This window comes from Dromaius novaehollandiae, chromosome 16 (genome assembly GCF_036370855.1).
Source record: "Dromaius novaehollandiae isolate bDroNov1 chromosome 16, bDroNov1.hap1, whole genome shotgun sequence".
In the NCBI taxonomy this organism is placed as follows: Eukaryota; Metazoa; Chordata; class Aves; order Casuariiformes; family Dromaiidae; genus Dromaius; species Dromaius novaehollandiae.
Window position 1 is genome coordinate 10,104,756 of NC_088113.1, and position 16,689 is coordinate 10,121,444.

The following is a 16,689-nucleotide window of genomic DNA, read 5'->3' on the forward strand; positions in this document are numbered from 1 at the left end:
TGTCCTTGAAGCATGGTTTATTGATGCTCCCCCATGAGATTTCACTAGGGAGAGGTGCTGTCATTATAAGAGATGATTAGCAAATCAAAATAACGCGGTGGACAGCTGATGGACAGCGAGGACCTTCAGCAGGGACTGCCTTGAGCCTGCTGAGCATCCCGCAGGGATCCTCTCTGCTTCCTGCAGTGCCGGTGGCCAGGGGGACCAGCTTGCTAGCTCTGCATGAAGAGGTGGAAGTTGGTCCTGGTGAACTCCTGGTGGATACTGTCAAGTAATTTGTCCGAGTCCTGCGGGATGTCCGAGAGGACGGGCTGCCCGGGGAGGAAGCTCTGCTCTGGGGTGTAGGTGAACGTGAATGAGCTGGAGTAGATGAGCCCATCGTCCCTGATCAGCAGGAGCGGGACGGTGATGGGATATCGCAGCCACCTCCAGTCGCTGCCAAACGCAGAGACGTCAGGGACAACGCACACCAGGGATTTGGGGCTCCTGGGAAGGGCGCAGAGGAGGAAAATGAGCATCAACTCAGGAGGAGCCCCCGTGCAGCCCCTGCACCTGGTGGCGAGGTCTCGTGTGTCACCTGAAGCTCGGCTTTGGGACTTGGGAAGCCTCTGGCCAGCCTCCCTGCTCCTCCCTGGTGTTTTGTTCTTCTCTGCTGGTTGCTCACCCATTTTCTGCCCTCTGAGGTCCCTCTGCCTCCTCCACCCACCGCTATCTGAGACTGCAGCTAGCTGGAGGGCCTCTCCCACCAGGAGCAATGGCTGCCAGCACCGACCCCAGGAGCAACCCTGAACTGGCTGCAAGGCAGATGCCAGCCAAAACCGATCCTGTCTTTCCCTGCAATGATTTTGCTTGATCCTGCAGCATGGGCGGTGCAAGCCTGCCCTTAAGGACCAGCAGTAATGTTGCTCCGAGAGCCACCCGGCAAAGCCTGCACATGCTGTTGCCCCCAGCCCATGCTCAAACCTGGCTTTCATTCACAGGCTGCTTTCCGGCCGCCGTTACCGCTTTACCTGTACATCGTCTCTGCTTCCACGTCTCCGAACCAGACCTTCAGGTGTGCGTGGAAATACTCGCCCTGCACCTCCAGCATGGCCACGTCCCCTCCGCCCGTCAGCTGCAGCGAGCAGAGCATCACGGGGCGGCCCACGCCGGCCTCCTGCTCCCGCCGGCTGCTCTGCCCCCGTGCCGGGAAGCCGGGATGCTCCTGGGCCTGGCTCGGCCGCGGCCCCTGCCTACCTGCAGGGCGGTGATGAGCGGGACAGGGCTCACGGGCTCACGGGCACAGGCCAGGCTCTCGCTGAAGGTGTACTCCACCGTCTCCGTGCCGATGATGGTCCAGCAGGAGCCGTCGTTCAGCAGCTCCCGGTTCGCTTCCTTCGGGCAGGGAGAGGCCTGCGGGGAGGGTCACGGCAGAGCGCTGGCAGCCCGGACACCCGGGCTCTGCCCCGGCGCCTGGCTTTCGGCAGTAGCTCTGTGCCGCTGCGTCTCCAGCTGGGGCTGGTGATGTCTTTGCAAAGGCCTCAGCGCTCCCCGGTGGCAAGGTCCCCCCAGAAGCAGGTAGGATGGAGGTTGGTGGAGGTCTGCAGCGACTCTTAGCTTAATTTGGAGGCCGGTCCTCTCTAGCGGAGCCCTCTCCCCTCCCCGAAACGCGCTGCCCAGCAAGCAGCGGGAGCCCCCTCGCGCCGCGGTACCTGGAACTGGACGACTTTCTCTGTGGAGAGGCACAGGTACATGCGGTCGCTGCCCTGCAGCTGGAAGGCGCACTTGTGGAGCTGGGAGATGGGCTCGTCCACGTCCAGCATGGCGCACTGCTTGGTGACCTTCCGGATGATCTGCGGGCGGCAGGCGGCCGGCTCAGGGGGGACGGCGCCCCGGCCTCCCTCCTGCCGCCGGCGAGGCTGCGCTCCCGGTGCTGCACCGCGCAGCCCGGCAATCCCCTCGGAAACGGAGGCAGAGCCAAGGCGTGGGTGTGGAGAGGGGTGGGAGCCCCGCTGCCCTTCGCAGCGCTCCGGGAAACCCGGGAGCAGTGTCCGTGGGGCCCCGCGGCGAGGGAGGCTTACCAGGGGAGGCAGAGCGACGCCGGTAGCCGTGCAGATGAGCTGGACCACGGAGCCGTAGCGGATGTAGCCTTCCCTCAGGGGGAACTCGCTCCAGGCGCAGCGCTCGTCGGCTGCGCGGGAGGGAGAGAGACAGTGCTACCCCCGAGCCCCCGCGAGCTGCTTGAGCCGCCTCTGAGCGTGCTCCCGGCACCTCCGCGCTAGGACGCTCTCCGGCTCTGCCGACACGGGCGATGGCGTCTGGAGGCAGCGCTGGTCGCCCGGGGGCCAGCAAAGGAGCAGGGCTGGGGTTTGGCAGCTCGCAGGGAGGCTGCTGGGATCTGGCCTCTTCCAGGCATGTACCTAACTTGGAGGCGCGAGCCTGCAGAGCGGCAGCGCTCTTGCTGCCCCGCTCAGGGCATGATCCCAACCCTTAAAGCCCGTGGGAAGTGGCCATCGGCTCCAGGGAGAGCTGGGGCGGCTGCGAGAGAGGAAAGAGCGGAGTGACTGGGCTCTCCGCACGTTCCCCTGCTGCTTCTTCAGCCCGCTCAGGAGGGAGGAGCTGCCGGGGAGGGCCCTGCTGCCGGGCCTGGGCAGTGCTCTGCCGTTCGAGGAGGTGAACCCAGGCCCTGCGTGGGAAGCATCGGGGCCAGAGACAGCCCTGCTCTACCACCAGCCCTCGATGGCTGTGCTCACTGTTAACGTGCGTTTCCATCTCCAGCCCTACTCTTCTCTGCATTTTACAGGTGAGAGAGTGCGGCTAGGTGACATGACTGAGGTCACACCAGAAAGCCTTGGCAGAGGTGAGCTCTGAGCCCAAGTTCCTTCCTTCCCAGGCTAATTCCTGACCCCCAAAGAGCTGGCTTTGCGGCTGGGAGAGCCAGGGCTGTAGAGGTGCAGCTTGGCGTTCTGACCCCCCCAAGCCAGCTCAGCCCAGCGTGCCGGGCCGGCTCCGCAGCCAGAGGAGGGCGGCTCTGGACACAGGGCAGGCGCTGAGCAGCCCCGTGAGGCTCCTTACCCAGGTGGAGGGTGAAGGCTGCCCACTGCCGGGCACTGGCGATGAAGGCTCCCCCCTCGACGGAGAGATAGCGGGTGCTGACAGTCTGGGAGCGCAGGCGGTTGAAGAGCGAGACTTTGGAGCCCGAGGAAATGCACACTGTGGGCGGGAAGAGGCTGGGTTAGCACTTGCCAGGGCTGCATGGGCTTGAACTACTGCTGTTTTGGTCAAGCCCATGGAGGAGAAGTCACAGTTATGGGTACAACCACCACTAAAAGCACTCCCTGCTGGCTTTCCATTCATGTAAGAGCCAGCCAAGCCGGGCTTTGAAAAACTAGAGATGAAGCCTGCAGAGGAGGGAGTGCACTGGCATCAGGGCACTATCCATCACGGTGGGCGAACCTTCAGAAAAGAGCCACCAGTGCACCCAGGTATGTCCTTTCTTGGAGGGGCGCCAGTGGGTTTTGGATCTGGCCTGGCTGCTCAAGCCTGGCTCAGCGAGCATCCCACCCCAGGCTGGTGCATGCTGTCCCCCACCGTGGAGGCGGGCGCCTGGGGAGGGGTATGTGGCACCCTCCCACCGCCCCACGTGCCCAGCCGCCCCTACTCACGGTCCGTGTTCTTCAGCGACTGCTTCTTCTGCGAGGGCTTGGAGATGACTTTGATGAGCTTGCTGTGGAAGGTGCCGATCTCCTGCCCGTTGCTGAAGAAGAGCTTCAGGACCAGGCGGAAATGCTTGCGCTTGTCCGCGTCCGAGATGTAGAGCGCCTTGGCGCAGCCGAAGCCCTGCGGCAGAGAGGCGCCGGGGAGGGAGGCCGCAGAGCCCAGCCCGGCCCGGGAGCACCTTTCCTGCAGTCCGGCTCACCCTTTGCTGAGCGGGGTGAGACGAGCTGCTCCTGCGAGCCCAGACCAGCAGCTCGCCTTGCCCCACGCCGTACCCAGCGTGCAGGAACCAGCTGCTGAAAGCCTTCGGCTTTCGCTGCGAGCCTTCACCCTCCTCACCGCCGGCCCGGCCACCCCGCGCGGTGCACGGGATTTGCTCACATCCCTCGGGGCCGGAGGTGTGCGGGGCCCGCCGGCACGGAGCCGCCGGCACCTCGCCTGCTGGACACGGCCATCCCGCGAGGACATAATAGCTCTCATTCAAAAGCCCCAGGTTCATTTAACGGGGGAAACAATTGGAGCTGTTATTACAGGTGCAATGAAGAGCTGGGGATCGGCAGAGGCTTTATTTACACTGGGGGCAGAGAATCCCTCATGGAAACGAATGTTCACACGTGATTTATCCCACATAACATGAGACGTCGCCCTGGGTTTACAGCTTCGCAGCCATCCCAGCTCTCCGTCTGGGCTGATAGGCCACGCTTTAGCGGTACCTAAGCGCTGCACACAAAGGCCCTTTCTGTGCCACCTCCGGCCCAGCTCAGACCCCGCATTCTTCAGAGACCCGAGATAACACTTTTTTCCTTTTTTTCCCCTATCAAAAGACGCCAAATCTCTGCTCGCGCTCTTGAAGTTTGGGATCGACTGCTGTTTTCTTTAGCTGTTTATCTGCAACTGAAAGACCGGCTTTCATTTTGCGATAAGCAGCACTGCGGTTCATGGGGAGAATATAACGGGCGGAGGAAGCTGTGTGATTTTTGGCAGCTTGCCCACCACAGGGGCCGCAGACCTTAAAAGATGGTGATGAAGAAAGACTGGTTTCTTTGCAAGCCCAAGGAGCTTGGCTGGCTGCTCTGGCCACCGCACGTGCCACGAAAGGACGGCAGAGCAAGCGGGAAGAGCGATTTGTGCAACGGCAGAAATGTAACACCCCGAGCAGGACAGTGGGGAGCAGGAGCATCTTCTGGCGTGGAGCTGCTGGGAGCAGCAGCAAATATTCAAACGGCTTGAAGCGAGCACAGCCGATGTGTGCTCCCATCCGCGTGCACCCTGCGCAACTGCCCGCGGGCAGTGGGATGCGGGGGCAGAGCTAACCCAGGCAGAGCTAACCCGTGGCGGGGGTCCTGCAGCTGGTAACTGCAGCAGGGACAGGAACCAGGCGTCTGTAGGGTCTGTTGAGTCAGGCCAAGTGTTGGCCAAGTGTTGGCCAAGACACGCCACCCCCGCAGCAGGTCCTTGGGGTGCTGGCAGTTGCCTCCACATCACCGGGAGCCCCCCAGGCAGTCGGGCGGCCGTTAGCCGGGGTGTCCTCGAGCACCCTACGAAAGCTGGCTGCAGCGGGGCCGGCTGGGGACTGCAGCGGCCGGGGGAGGCTGGCGGGTGCCCTGGAGCAGCAGCGGTCATCCTGCCCCGCATCCCTGCCGACAGCCCTGGGTAGGTGCTGTCCTCTCGCCCTCCCCGCACCAGCACTGACCCCCAAAGCACAGCACCTCTCCCAAGAGCCGCTGCTGAGGCTGCAGCACGGACCCGGCGTCCTTGCACAGATAGCGGCGCAGCGGGAAGGCGAGCGCTGCCGAGGACTCGTCGGCTGCGGGTGAGGCAAGGGGAATGGCAGCCCGGGGTAAGCGTGGGGCCTGTGGGGCGGGAGCGGGTGGCGGGAGCAGCGGGACTTACCTTCGAGTCCGGCTGCTCCTCGAAGCTGAGTTTCTGCGTCTCCGTGAGGCTGCTGCCCATGCTGTCCAGCCCCATGTACCCGCACACCCGGGAACCGGCCTCTCCCAGGTCCCTGGCTGCAGGACACGGGGCAACACGGGGATGAAAAAAAGAAAAGAAACAGGATAACTGCATAACTTTCCCCTTGGCAGAGATGAGATCAGTCCTCCACGGCGCAGAGGAGGTGGCCCAGGGCTGCCACCGAGCGCTTACCTTTGATCTGCTCCTGCTTTAACTTCCACCCTGGCCCGGTCAGATAAACACAAGGTGGGGGGCAGAAAAACCTGGGAAGACATGAGGATATTTTGTGACTGTGCTTAAAAGCCCAGTGAAGGCGCTCCACAGAGAAGAGCAGCTTGGGGCGTTTGCACAGCGGTGCTGAGACTGGAGCCCTTCGCCTGGAGCAAAGCTGCCCCCTCCCAGGTACGTGGCCCTGCGGGGACGGGGACGGGCTGGGGGAGCATAACATCAGCCCAGCCAGCAGCTCGTGTTTCAGTGCCACCGAGGCAGCTGGGGAAGCTCTGGTGGCCCGAGCACCAGCCGGGCACGGGCAGCAATTCGCCTTGCTGAGGCAGCGTTTCCAGCCCCCCCGGCCCGCGCCGCAGCGCAGCTGCTCCTGGCACCCCTACAGCACCGGAGACGTGCGATTCCTCCGGCCGCGGCCCCCAGCACGGGCACCCGCCAGCAGCCGCCACATCTGGGGGGGGGCCCTGGGGGCTGCCCGTCCTGCCGCACGCGGCCCCGAGCGGCGGTGAGAGCCTCCCCTCCCCGCGTCTGCGCCAGCCTGGAATGTGGCGCCTTCGGCAGGTTGGGAACAGAGGCCACATTCACAGCCAGCTTCGGCGCCCAATGCAAATAAATCTATATCCAACATTTTGGAAACATATTTTCCTGTGTTTTATTTAGGTTTCCACTGTCTTTGCACTCGTGTGAATGGTGCAAATTCATCCTCCAGTGATGCTATGTAAAATGCTAGCACTGGAAACACCCCTGCAGGGTGGTTTGATATTTCTGGGCCCTAAAGTCCTGGGATAAGGGGTTATTTAATCAGGTCATCTATAGCATGGGACCCTGAAACCCCCCATGAAGGAGAACCAGCAGCAGTGCCTTTAAACTTTAACCTAGGAGCTGTGTACTGGTTTGCTCTTCTTCAGACTTGGCATCTGTTTTCCATGCTCATCCTCTGAGCTGTACCCGAAGCAGGGGAAGGGGCTGTCTCCTAGGCTTGGGGACACAGTACCTTCCCTCCCCGGCTGAGCTCACTGAGATGACAAGAGCCTCCTGGCCAGGAAACCAGGTCTGAAATAAAACCTTTGCCTACTGCCCAGCCATACCGGGAGGGAAGCTGGATATGGATGTGGATTTTGTAGATATACTGTAGCCAGCTTAGTGCTGTCTTTCTGGGGGTGTTTGCATCTGGATGCAGTTAAGCTTTAGAGGTAGAGCTTGTCTCCTCATACCTTCTCCCCACTCAGCAATAACAGAGGTTATTTATATCACAAAGGTTAATGGAAGATTAATTATATTGCAGTGGCATGGTCTGACGTCACAGCCCAGGAATAGCAATTCTGAAGCTTTGAATTGACCAGAAGAACCTCAAGGTGTTCTTGCAATGTGGGAAGTATTTTCAAAAACAGCAGCTTTTTGGAGACCCTGGACACTGATGGAAATGTCCCAGTCACTGATGTGGTATATCAGATTTTAAGACAAGATTTCCAGAGCACTGGTAACACTAACCTTTCCTTTTCAGAGCCTTCCTAATTTCATTCTTAAGGGGTAAGATTCGAATAGTTTCTTTTCTCCTTTTACTTCATCTTCTCTCTAATCTCTGGTACTTTAAGGGAGGAATCTAACCACTAGCAAAGTCTGACTCAGATCAATGCAGGGGAGAGTTTATATGCCTTCTTATGTTACTAAATTCATGCAGACTGAAAGACAGATTGGGATGCAAAGAGGTCACGGGTGGATGGAAAGGGGTTAAGTTATTTGCCTCATCGGAGTAGATTAGAAAAATCTAGTGAGGTGAAAATTGAGCTTTAGGTAGTTGCTTTTGGAAGTGGCCTTCTAAGCACAGAGCTATCTAAGAAGCTGGGGAGATGTCCTACCTTTTTTCATTGCCGTATGACTTTTGTGCGACTTTTGCATGCAGTATCAGTACCGTCTGGTCTGCCGGCAGCTGCAGGTACCTACGCACGCCATCCCGAAGCAGGTCAGTTTGGTACGGGTTGGATCTGAAAAACAGTGGTCCCATAGCACTAGTAACACCAGACCTGCACCTTGATAACAAAATAGCCCTGCACTGAGCAGAGCAGAAGCAGTCTGGATGCTGCCTAGTTTCTCTCTGCCCATTGCATCATGCAGCTAGACATAGAATAGTGCCCAGAAAATTTTTAGGGTCATTTTGAGACAAGCCCTTTCGCACCACTTGTGTCCACTTTTCGGTCACTGGTCTCTGTTTCAGAGACCCTCCGTCCAGTGTCCAGCCTGACGGCACGAGGAAGGACAAGACGAGCCAGTGTTTCTGTTGGAAAGCACTGGAGGTCAGAGAACATCTCAGCTGCTGTAAGACCAGGGTCGTTGTTTAATAGAAACATCATGTTTGGATAACCGAATAAGCTGCTTCTTCAGCTTTTGATCAAACACGTACAGGGGACTATGTTTATAGCTCTGAAACGCTCCTTTGTAGGACTTCCAGTCCCACATGGTGGTGGCAGTGCTTTAACTGATCGTTAATGCATGTCTTCACCTGATGCAGTCACGTGATGTGTTTCTGAGCATCTTTTTGATGAATCGGGAAACGGATGCTGCTGAGCAGTGAGTGCAGTTAGGGACCTGTCACGCAAACGAAAGTTCCTATTTTGTTTCTGCAATAGTTGTTGGGTGGAAATAGTTGCATTTTTCTCCCTGAGACCTAAAAACTGTGTGGTTTTGCTCACTCTGCTCTGCTGGCTGGAAGGAGTTCCCATGTGCTGGGCATCCAGCTCGTATCTTGCTAACCTTGCAGGTTGTGTGCTGGCAGGCTGGGGAGAGCTGAGGCAAGTCCCAGTCACCTCCGCTGCCCTGCCCTGCCACGTGGGACACTTGTGTCAGAGCAGGGAGACCACAGGGGAGAGCTGAGGGGCTTTACTAGGGAGACCTTTTCTGGTATTGACTTGCTTTCCCAGGAGGTGAGACCATCCTTCTGGAGAGCATCAGCTCATGCCCTGCTGAACACCCCCTTAGCCCACCAAGTGCCTCTGGCTGAATGAGAAGACACTAGAGGAGAGGAAAGGGGGAGCTGCCAGGACAGGAGCCCCTCAGTGCATCTGGCGACGTTTGGCGCGTGGCAGCTGGGTACAGTCCATAGCAATTGCTCCTACCAACAGGACACAGCTTGGCTGGTCATGAAAAAAGCATGACTTAAACCTGAGCTCATTTATTCCACACGCTCAACTTCCTTGCCTTGCTCCAGAGGGATGTTTCTGCCTGTTGGTATTGGGGCCATGGTTCTCTGTTTCTGCTTCATGTGCAACAGGGATGTTTTGGGGCACGCCAGGATAAGTATCAGGCAAACCGGATCTGGTTTCCTCAGGAGAGAGCCATGTGAAAACTTGTTTCAGGCTCTGGTTCTTGACTCTCACCAATCTGCTGGGGTCACTCATGACCTTCTGCTCTCCACAAAATGATGGCCTCACATCAGAGACAAACAGCAGTGGTCAAAGATGCAGCTTGTTCACCACAAAAGCTCCCAGGTGGCTTGCTGGTGCACAGAGCTGCTCCCCTCCTGCCAAGCCTTCAAGTTTCACGGCTGTGAAAAGGAGGAGAGCTTTCCTTTAAAAATATGCCTGCATCTTCCCCACATAACATGTGTGGGTGAAGGCTGTGAAGTACCAAGCCACAGCTGCTAATCCATTGCTGAGCCACCAGGAGAAAATGGCAAGGGTACCCAGAGGAGGAGAAGCTGTGAGGACGGGCCCTTCAGCTCCACAAACATCCCCATTAAAAACAGTCTTGCTAACTCCTAAACGTGCATCACCCTAGCTACAAGCTGAGAGTAAGTGAGAGCATAACGGGTCAGACACAGGAGGAGTTGTAGATCGAGTCCTGCCCAGCACCCCAAGGCAGTGTGTGGGGAGCTCCCCACATCACAAGCCACCTCAAATCCTGGGAAGAGAAGCAGCAACCACCGTCAACCAAGCAGCCTTGTAAGAGAGTTCACCTGTCAATTTTGCTCTTCTCAGTGCAACAGAGGCATTTAAAAAAAAGGCCGTGCCCTTTACAGATTCTCCTGACTGTGCTACAATTAGCCTCAAACTTGCATCCCTTCACTTAAGCCTTGCTGCCTCGTGAACAGCGCTGATGATCTCCTGTTTGTACATGGAAGGCAAACACGTCTCGCGTGCAAGCAAGTACAGACCAGCGCCTCCCCTGTCGGCAGGCAGTCCCACCAGGACGAGCTCCTTTGCACTCCATGGATTTTCCCACTGGTGCTTTGTTCGGTTATTAGGTGGCAATATAGACCTCCTGCCCTCCTTGTTCTCCATGCTTTATCCTAGATGTGTTAGATCACTGGCAAGCATAAATCAACAGAGCTCCACCAAAATCAGGTTTACAGCTGGTGCCAGTGTCACCCACAGCATTACCTGCTGCCCTGCATCTGAGAAATGGATGTTTTATGGGGACAGCAAGCCCGTCCCTGACTGGAGACTATGACCTGCAGAGTATGAACTGCGACTGTGCCCAGCCCCAGGCGACAGCCCGGCACACCGGCTGTCCATACAGCCGCTCTCCCCCGGCCGTGCCGCCCAGCCGCCACCGGCAGGCAGCACCTTCGCTGGCCCATTCTGCCCCAGGCGCTCCTTGGATCACCCTGGAAAGCTCCTGTGCTGAGGCTGGATCTGCTCCCTCCGACCCGTCGCCGTGGGGCAGGGAGACGCCTGCTTTCCGTCCTGGTGGAGCACCACGAGCACGCTGAAGGTGCGGTTTTACCACCTGGTTTCCCACTGGCACACGACTGAGGCAGCACCAGTTACTTCATCTTGCTGAAAAGATAATTCCAGCCTTTCTGCTTAATGGTTTATGCCCTTGCACAACCTAAGATATCCAGTAGGAAAGCTATCTAATCCTTTTCCATAGCAGCAATATTCAGTCCATACACAGTATTGCAGTGTAAGCTTTGACTGGCCTTCGTTACTTTTCCCTTCATCTAAAAAAAGGATTTGTGAATATATGTGCAAACGTCTTTTTGGTGGAATCATTTCTGATCATGATCTGGATACATATTGATGTGGACCAAGGAGAAGGTTGTCCACTGGCCTGACTTTGTCTGTTCTTTCATGCTAATACAACACAGTGAAAAACAAGAATAAATCATTGCTGGCTCCATGCAGTAGCATTTCACCCTCATTTTGTCAGCGACAGTGAACTCCGTGCAGTGGAGGACCAGGCTAAGGCCTGACTTTTTCCCTGGTGGGTCTCATCTTTCACTGTTCAGTGCAAAATGAGGAGCATATCTTTGGGTCCTTGTTACAGCTCAGCAGGGACACGTGCTCCATCCGGAGGGCGCAGCCCTAAGGGAGGGCTCAGCAATGGATTCGTGTTGTCCGCCAGCCCCAAAGCACTCTCTGGCGCCCATCCGCGTGGCTGGGGGTCGGCCAGGCGGCGTGTTCCCACGGAGCTGCTGGTCGCTCCTCCCGGAGGGCCGGCATGCGGAGGCAGGCACCGTGGAGGCGGCAGCCATGGGAGCTGGGAGAGGCCTGGAGCCTGCTAGGAAAATCTTCAGCTTTTCTGGGAAGATGCCCATTGCCAGCCCATGGCAACGCAAGGACGAGGCACCTACAGGCAGCTGCTCTGCCAGCCAGAGCCGCTACCAGCTGACGTCCCCCGTTGCAGGGGCAGGGTAAGGAAGAGGCTTGCACCGCGGCGAGGCAGCGGCAGGGAGCGTTCGGGTGCAAACAGCCAAAACCTGTGGATGAAGACGCATGCTGACAGCAGGGCCAGCAGCGACGCCTGCTCCACAGACCCTCCCGCTGCACCGGCTCAGGGCAGGGCCGGGCTTGTGCAGGTATCACTGCTCCCCATCAGCCGTACGTAACACCGGAGGCATGCAGGTTGCTGTGCAGAGCTCATCAAGGAGCCTTCTGGCGCAATTATGCACATGCTATTTACTACTTAGAGTGGGACTGTACATGCCAAAGGCAGGTAAACAAATCCTAGTTCTTTGGATTCGATGTCTAGCTGGGTTAACTATAATGACTACTTAGAAACCTGTGTTTTTTTCTTTTTCTTCCCCCTGTCCTTTCTCTGCAGCCATTACTTTCCAAATTTGGGGGCTAAATTGTCCCAGTGACGCACTTCTGAACAGTGCTCACCATTCTGACTGTGGAGGCGACCACCCAGCATCCGTCATCTGGTTTAAATTTACCTTCACAAAGTCAAAGGGCTATTGCTAAAGGAGCTCAATATACCTACTTGGCTCTTTCTGGCACCTACAGGCTGTTCAGCGTTACAGGGAATTATTCACTCCTCCTGACATTTATTATATTAAATTATTAAAATGCTTTGATTGTAGTGCAGTGTTGGTTCAGTGTCGTGTTAGCAGCGCTGCGCGGGCCAGGTTCTCCGAGCGTGGGCTAAAAGCCTCCTTTTCAGAGCCTGAATTCTCAGCTGGGAATCAAATGCTTTCGCACAAAGTCCGGTATTATGTGGAGGCAAAGCGAGAGCGAGGGGTGGGGAGGCATTGCCTCCCTCGGCTCCACGGGCCGTGACCTCTCTGCTGAGCTGATTCCTGTGAACCGGTTCTCCCTCCTTTGGCTGGCAGCATCACGGGCTTTTCCTGCCTTTTGGTACAGTATTTTCGGAGATAATTCAGGAGAGGCTGCCAGCGCAGCCAGAGGTGCGTCTTCTGGGTGCCTCTGTCCCGAAGGCGCAGATGCGACAGCAGCACCCAGACCCAGGCCCCCGCGGGCATTCGCCGTATTGCTGCGCAGGGCCTTCACTCATGGGCAGCGCAGCGGATCGCAAGCGGCGAGTCCTACGCGGTCCTGGGTGGACATGTCACCAGCGCCCACGCTCACCGCTCGCCCCGCGCGTGCCTCTTGCAGGCACCGGCCTCGTGGAGCCGCGCGCTGGCACTGCAGGCTGCTGAGTCTGCAAAAGCCGCCAGCTGCCGCGAGGTCGAGGAAAAGCAGGGCCCTGGACGCTTTCCGCAGAAGACACAAGGTTTGACCACAGCATCGAGGGAATTCCTGCAACGGGGCTTGGTGGCGTTAGAGCCTGCAGCCGCACTGCTGATTTTAGGGGAGCTGCTGTTTAACGGGGAAGCTGAAAACGAGCCATCATCTCCGAAGCAGCAAGTGCAAGCTGCTCGGCGTGGCCGTATCAATCCCCGCTTTGTCCAGCGGGGGAACGTGTTCTGTCCTCTCCTCTGTCCCCACGGGGTTAGGTAACACCGTGCATCGCTGTGTATCTCCTACCGTACAGCTCGCTGCAGCCCCGAGCTTCCCACGCTTCCCACTCAGGCCGGCTTCTTGTGTTACCTGCCCTGTCGCAGGCGCCACTCCTATATATATTAAAAAAGAGGAAACGCAACAAAGGTGCCTTTTCAGCTCGGCCTTCCCCAGCTGCGCTCCTGCGTCTTCCCTGGCCCCTGCGCTTGGCTGCGCGTCCTGCTGCCCCAGGCACACTGCGGGGCGCCGCGGAGGACGTGCGCTGGCCTGCTCCCGCGGCACCCTCCCTCTGCGAGGGCAGCTCGGGAGGGTTTGTCCCCCCAGGTGCTCACAAGAGCAGGAGCAGCATTTTGCAGGCATCGACAGGACCATGCCGCCTGCCTCATGGCTTTCCAGCAGCAGCGGTGAGGCTGGTGCGTGCTGCTGGCTGGCACTAACTGGTTCTGCCGGCGAAGGAAGCGGTCCGACTTTCTTGGTCCCCTCGTAATCAAAGCACCTGGCTCAGGAGATCAAAACACGATCCTCTCTGCTGCTGCTCCAGGATGGGGTCTTCAAACCACTGTTTGTGCAAGTAACTCGAACTCGTGCTAACGCTGTCATCGAGTGCAGCTAGCACTGAATTCAATTTTATTTTTCGCTTCTCCCCACCAAGGGAGCTGCCGCTTTGCTTCGCACCCAGCTGCCCTGCGGCTTGCCGGAGACTTGCTGCCACAGAGTGCAATTGTTCTTCCCTGTGATTATGGAAACCGAGCGTCCTAATAATGAAGACCCATTTTAGAGGTCTGAGCTATATTTTGTGCTGAGCAGCGGAGTAAATGCCTGCAGTGCTCCTGGGTATGGAGTCAATGCAATGTTTATGCGAAAGGAAAAGCCATTAGAAATCACAGAAACGAGAAGCCTGCAGTTTCTGGCTTCCCTGATTTTTCAATACCTCCTTTAATCCAGACCAACCCAACCCACAAGCTCTTGTATATGCATGGGTATTTATAAATCCTATATTTTTGTCACTGCACACACAAGTGAAATTCAGCCTTTGCTGAGCTTGGGGGATTTATTGACCACACCAACAGCAAACACCAGCCCAGCACAGGCAGTGCGGAAACGGTGCCGCTGCGCGCTCCGCGGGGGGACGGCGGCCAGGGGGCTGGCTGTCCCGGCGGTGCTCCTCACTGCCCTTTGACCACCCCAGCAGCACCGAGACGCTCAGCTCCGAAAAGCTGGGTGACACAGTACTGTCCTGTCTGCTAGACAAATGCAAGTAATGCGTATGGTGTACTGTGATGTCCCTTTTCGTGTTCCTCCTGCAGTCATTTATGTTAGTGCAAAGTGGGAAAAAAGAGTTTTTAAAGCAGACAAATCCTTCCTGCCACCAGTACGCGCACGTAAGTGCTGTGAGGAGGTGCGAGGCAGGGGAAGGTCTGCTGTGCCTTGTCCGTGAGCGGCTGCTGATCCCCCCATCGCTCCGGCAGGGCGCATCCCTGGGCCTCCCTGCGAGCAGCTAGACCAGAGCCTCCGAAATCCTCAGTGCTCTGGTCCGTCACTGATTCGGACCCGCTTTCCTACTCCGTGACCATTACCTGCAGGGTTTCCTAAACTCCCAGATCACTGCAGCTCACACCGAAGGATGCTGTGAGCTTAAACTGTCTTTTCCAGGACCGTGAGAGTTACAGAGTTCCCAAACGCACTCCCGCAGCCGATGAGGGGGGAGGAAAAAAAGGAAAAAAAAGAAAAAAAAAGCAGCCTCTCCCGGCTGTTGAAGCCGTGAATAACCCCGCTGCTACGCTTGCTCCCGACCGGCACCTTCCACGGGTGCAATTTCCACCTGCCCGCGGCCCTCGCCCCCCCCCGGCCCGGGCCGCCCTTCCCGGACCGCGGGTTCGAGCCCCCGCGGCGCTGCCGGGCGCGGAGGTGGTGCCGCCCCGCCGCCCTCCCTCCCTCCCTCCCGCCTCCCGCCGCCCCGTTAAATGCCGCGCCGGGCCCCGCCGCCCGCAGCGCCGCCGCCGAGCAGCCCCGCGCCCGCGCACCGCCCCGCGCCCGCCGTACCTGGCCCAGCAGCGCGGCGGGGACCGGCTCCGCGGCCGGCCCGGGTGAGTGAGGGGCTCCGCGGGCGCCGCCGCACCTGGCGGGGAAGGGGAGGGAGGTGAGAGGCAGCCCGAGCCCCGCGCTGCCCCCCGGGACGCCGGTGCGCAGCGCCGAGCACCGCGGCGGGACCCGCCGCCCCCGGGCGCAGCATTCCCGGCGGGGAGCGAAGTGAGGTTTCCCCCCGCCCCGAAGGAATAGCGAAGGGAGAGAGGGAAGAGCGGGGCTTTTGGCACAGGGTTTTGCCCCAGAGGCGCGGGCTGGAGCCTTCCCGACGTTTCCCGGCGATGCGCTCCCCCCGTCGGAGCCGCGCTGCGGGGCCGCCGCTCGCCCCCCCGCCCGACGCGCCGGCCGGGGCCGGTGTCTGCAGCGGAACAAGCGGGCGCCCGGCCCCGCGGCAGCAAGCTGCACCCGTGCGGGGGATGCGAGCCCTTCCCAGCTGTCGGGATGCCTCAGCTTGCAACCTACGGCCTCACCTTTTGCTTAGCTTTCGGGCAAGTTTCTACTGATATAATTGAGGGTCTGTTTTAGCAGAGGAGAATAAGGTCTGATGCACCTGGGTGAAGCATACTGAGCAATATGAAATCTAGATTGTGCAAGAAGATAAGCTCAGAGCTGTGCCTCAGGTCTATTTTGCACCATTTCTGCAGTACTGGAAAATTGGGTCTGTGCATACTTGTAAATACGTTTGCATAAGCAATCACCCACCTTTGGCTTATAATCCTAATCATTTCACAGGAAAAATTAGCTTTGGGCACATTTGGCACAAGCAATATTATGTGGAAAACTTGTTTGGGAAGTCAGGCTATTCTGTCCTCATCATAGTTGTGCTAACACACAGTCTTCCAAGCTAAGTGAAGTTAAGCAGATATATGCTGTGATGGTATGTGCCCCACTGGGTTTTTTTCCCCTCCTTCTGCCGGCTGGCAGGAGGACTTGCTCTTGGACCTCGGCTCTGATACTTGCCACCAGGACACGGCAACATGAACAGCAGAGTTAACTCCAGGGAGAAATTTGGCCTCATCTGAAATACAAATTCCCATCTGGAAGGCATGCGAGAGATCTTGGTATTTATAGTAAAACGACACTTTACATCTAAGCAGACGGGGTATTGCTGCATCCAACTGGAAAAAGCTGTTGTTCATTTTTGTGGAAGCTGCATTTTTTTTTGAAGAATTAAAAAGCATTTTATGAGATTAGTGCAAGATGGGCTTGGGAGTTACCTTTGCTGGAGACGGCAGCAAACAGAAAGAACATAGCCAACAAGGCAGCCTATTGTAGGCAATTTGCGGTTGCAGAAGATGTTTGTGCTCTGATTGCTCAAAACACAGTATTTCCTGTGAGGTTGGCAGTAGGGGTTAAAGGTTTTCAAGAGAAACTTTCGTTTAAACACTTTTAAACTTTCCAATAGGGGCCCCTTTGTTAGCTTTCCGAACAGTGTGCCTGCCTTGTTAAAAATCAGTGCTCATAAAATGCCATTTACAAACGCTTGATGAATAGGGCTGAAACATGTGGAGAGAGAGATAAGTAGTGTGTGTGTCTACATACACATGTG

General features: G+C 57.5%; 2 protein-coding genes across 2 annotated transcripts in view; one reads left to right on the forward strand and one right to left on the reverse strand.

Annotated features, from left to right (window-relative positions):
* Nucleotides 1-16,689, reverse strand: part of RBPJL (recombination signal binding protein for immunoglobulin kappa J region like) — a 24,756-nt gene continuing 8,067 nt past the window's right edge. Inside the window, exons 2-12 of the mRNA XM_064521435.1 lie at nt 15,099-15,174; nt 7,734-7,859; nt 5,842-5,912; nt 5,590-5,705; nt 3,645-3,819; nt 3,055-3,192; nt 2,061-2,170; nt 1,692-1,832; nt 1,237-1,392; nt 1,011-1,114; nt 1-486 (exon numbers count right to left, since the gene is read on the reverse strand). Coding sequence (XP_064377505.1) covers nt 213-486; nt 1,011-1,114; nt 1,237-1,392; nt 1,692-1,832; nt 2,061-2,170; nt 3,055-3,192; nt 3,645-3,819; nt 5,590-5,705; nt 5,842-5,912; nt 7,734-7,859; nt 15,099-15,174 — 1,487 coding nt within the window. The 3' untranslated portion in view covers nt 1-212. The remainder of the gene's footprint in view (nt 487-1,010; nt 1,115-1,236; nt 1,393-1,691; nt 1,833-2,060; nt 2,171-3,054; nt 3,193-3,644; nt 3,820-5,589; nt 5,706-5,841; nt 5,913-7,733; nt 7,860-15,098; nt 15,175-16,689) is intronic.
* MATN4 (matrilin 4) overlaps nt 15,057-16,689 on the forward strand; it is a 22,949-nt gene continuing 21,316 nt past the window's right edge. The window contains exon 1 of the mRNA XM_064521434.1: nt 15,057-15,142. The gene's annotated coding sequence lies outside the window, so the exon portion shown is untranslated. The remainder of the gene's footprint in view (nt 15,143-16,689) is intronic.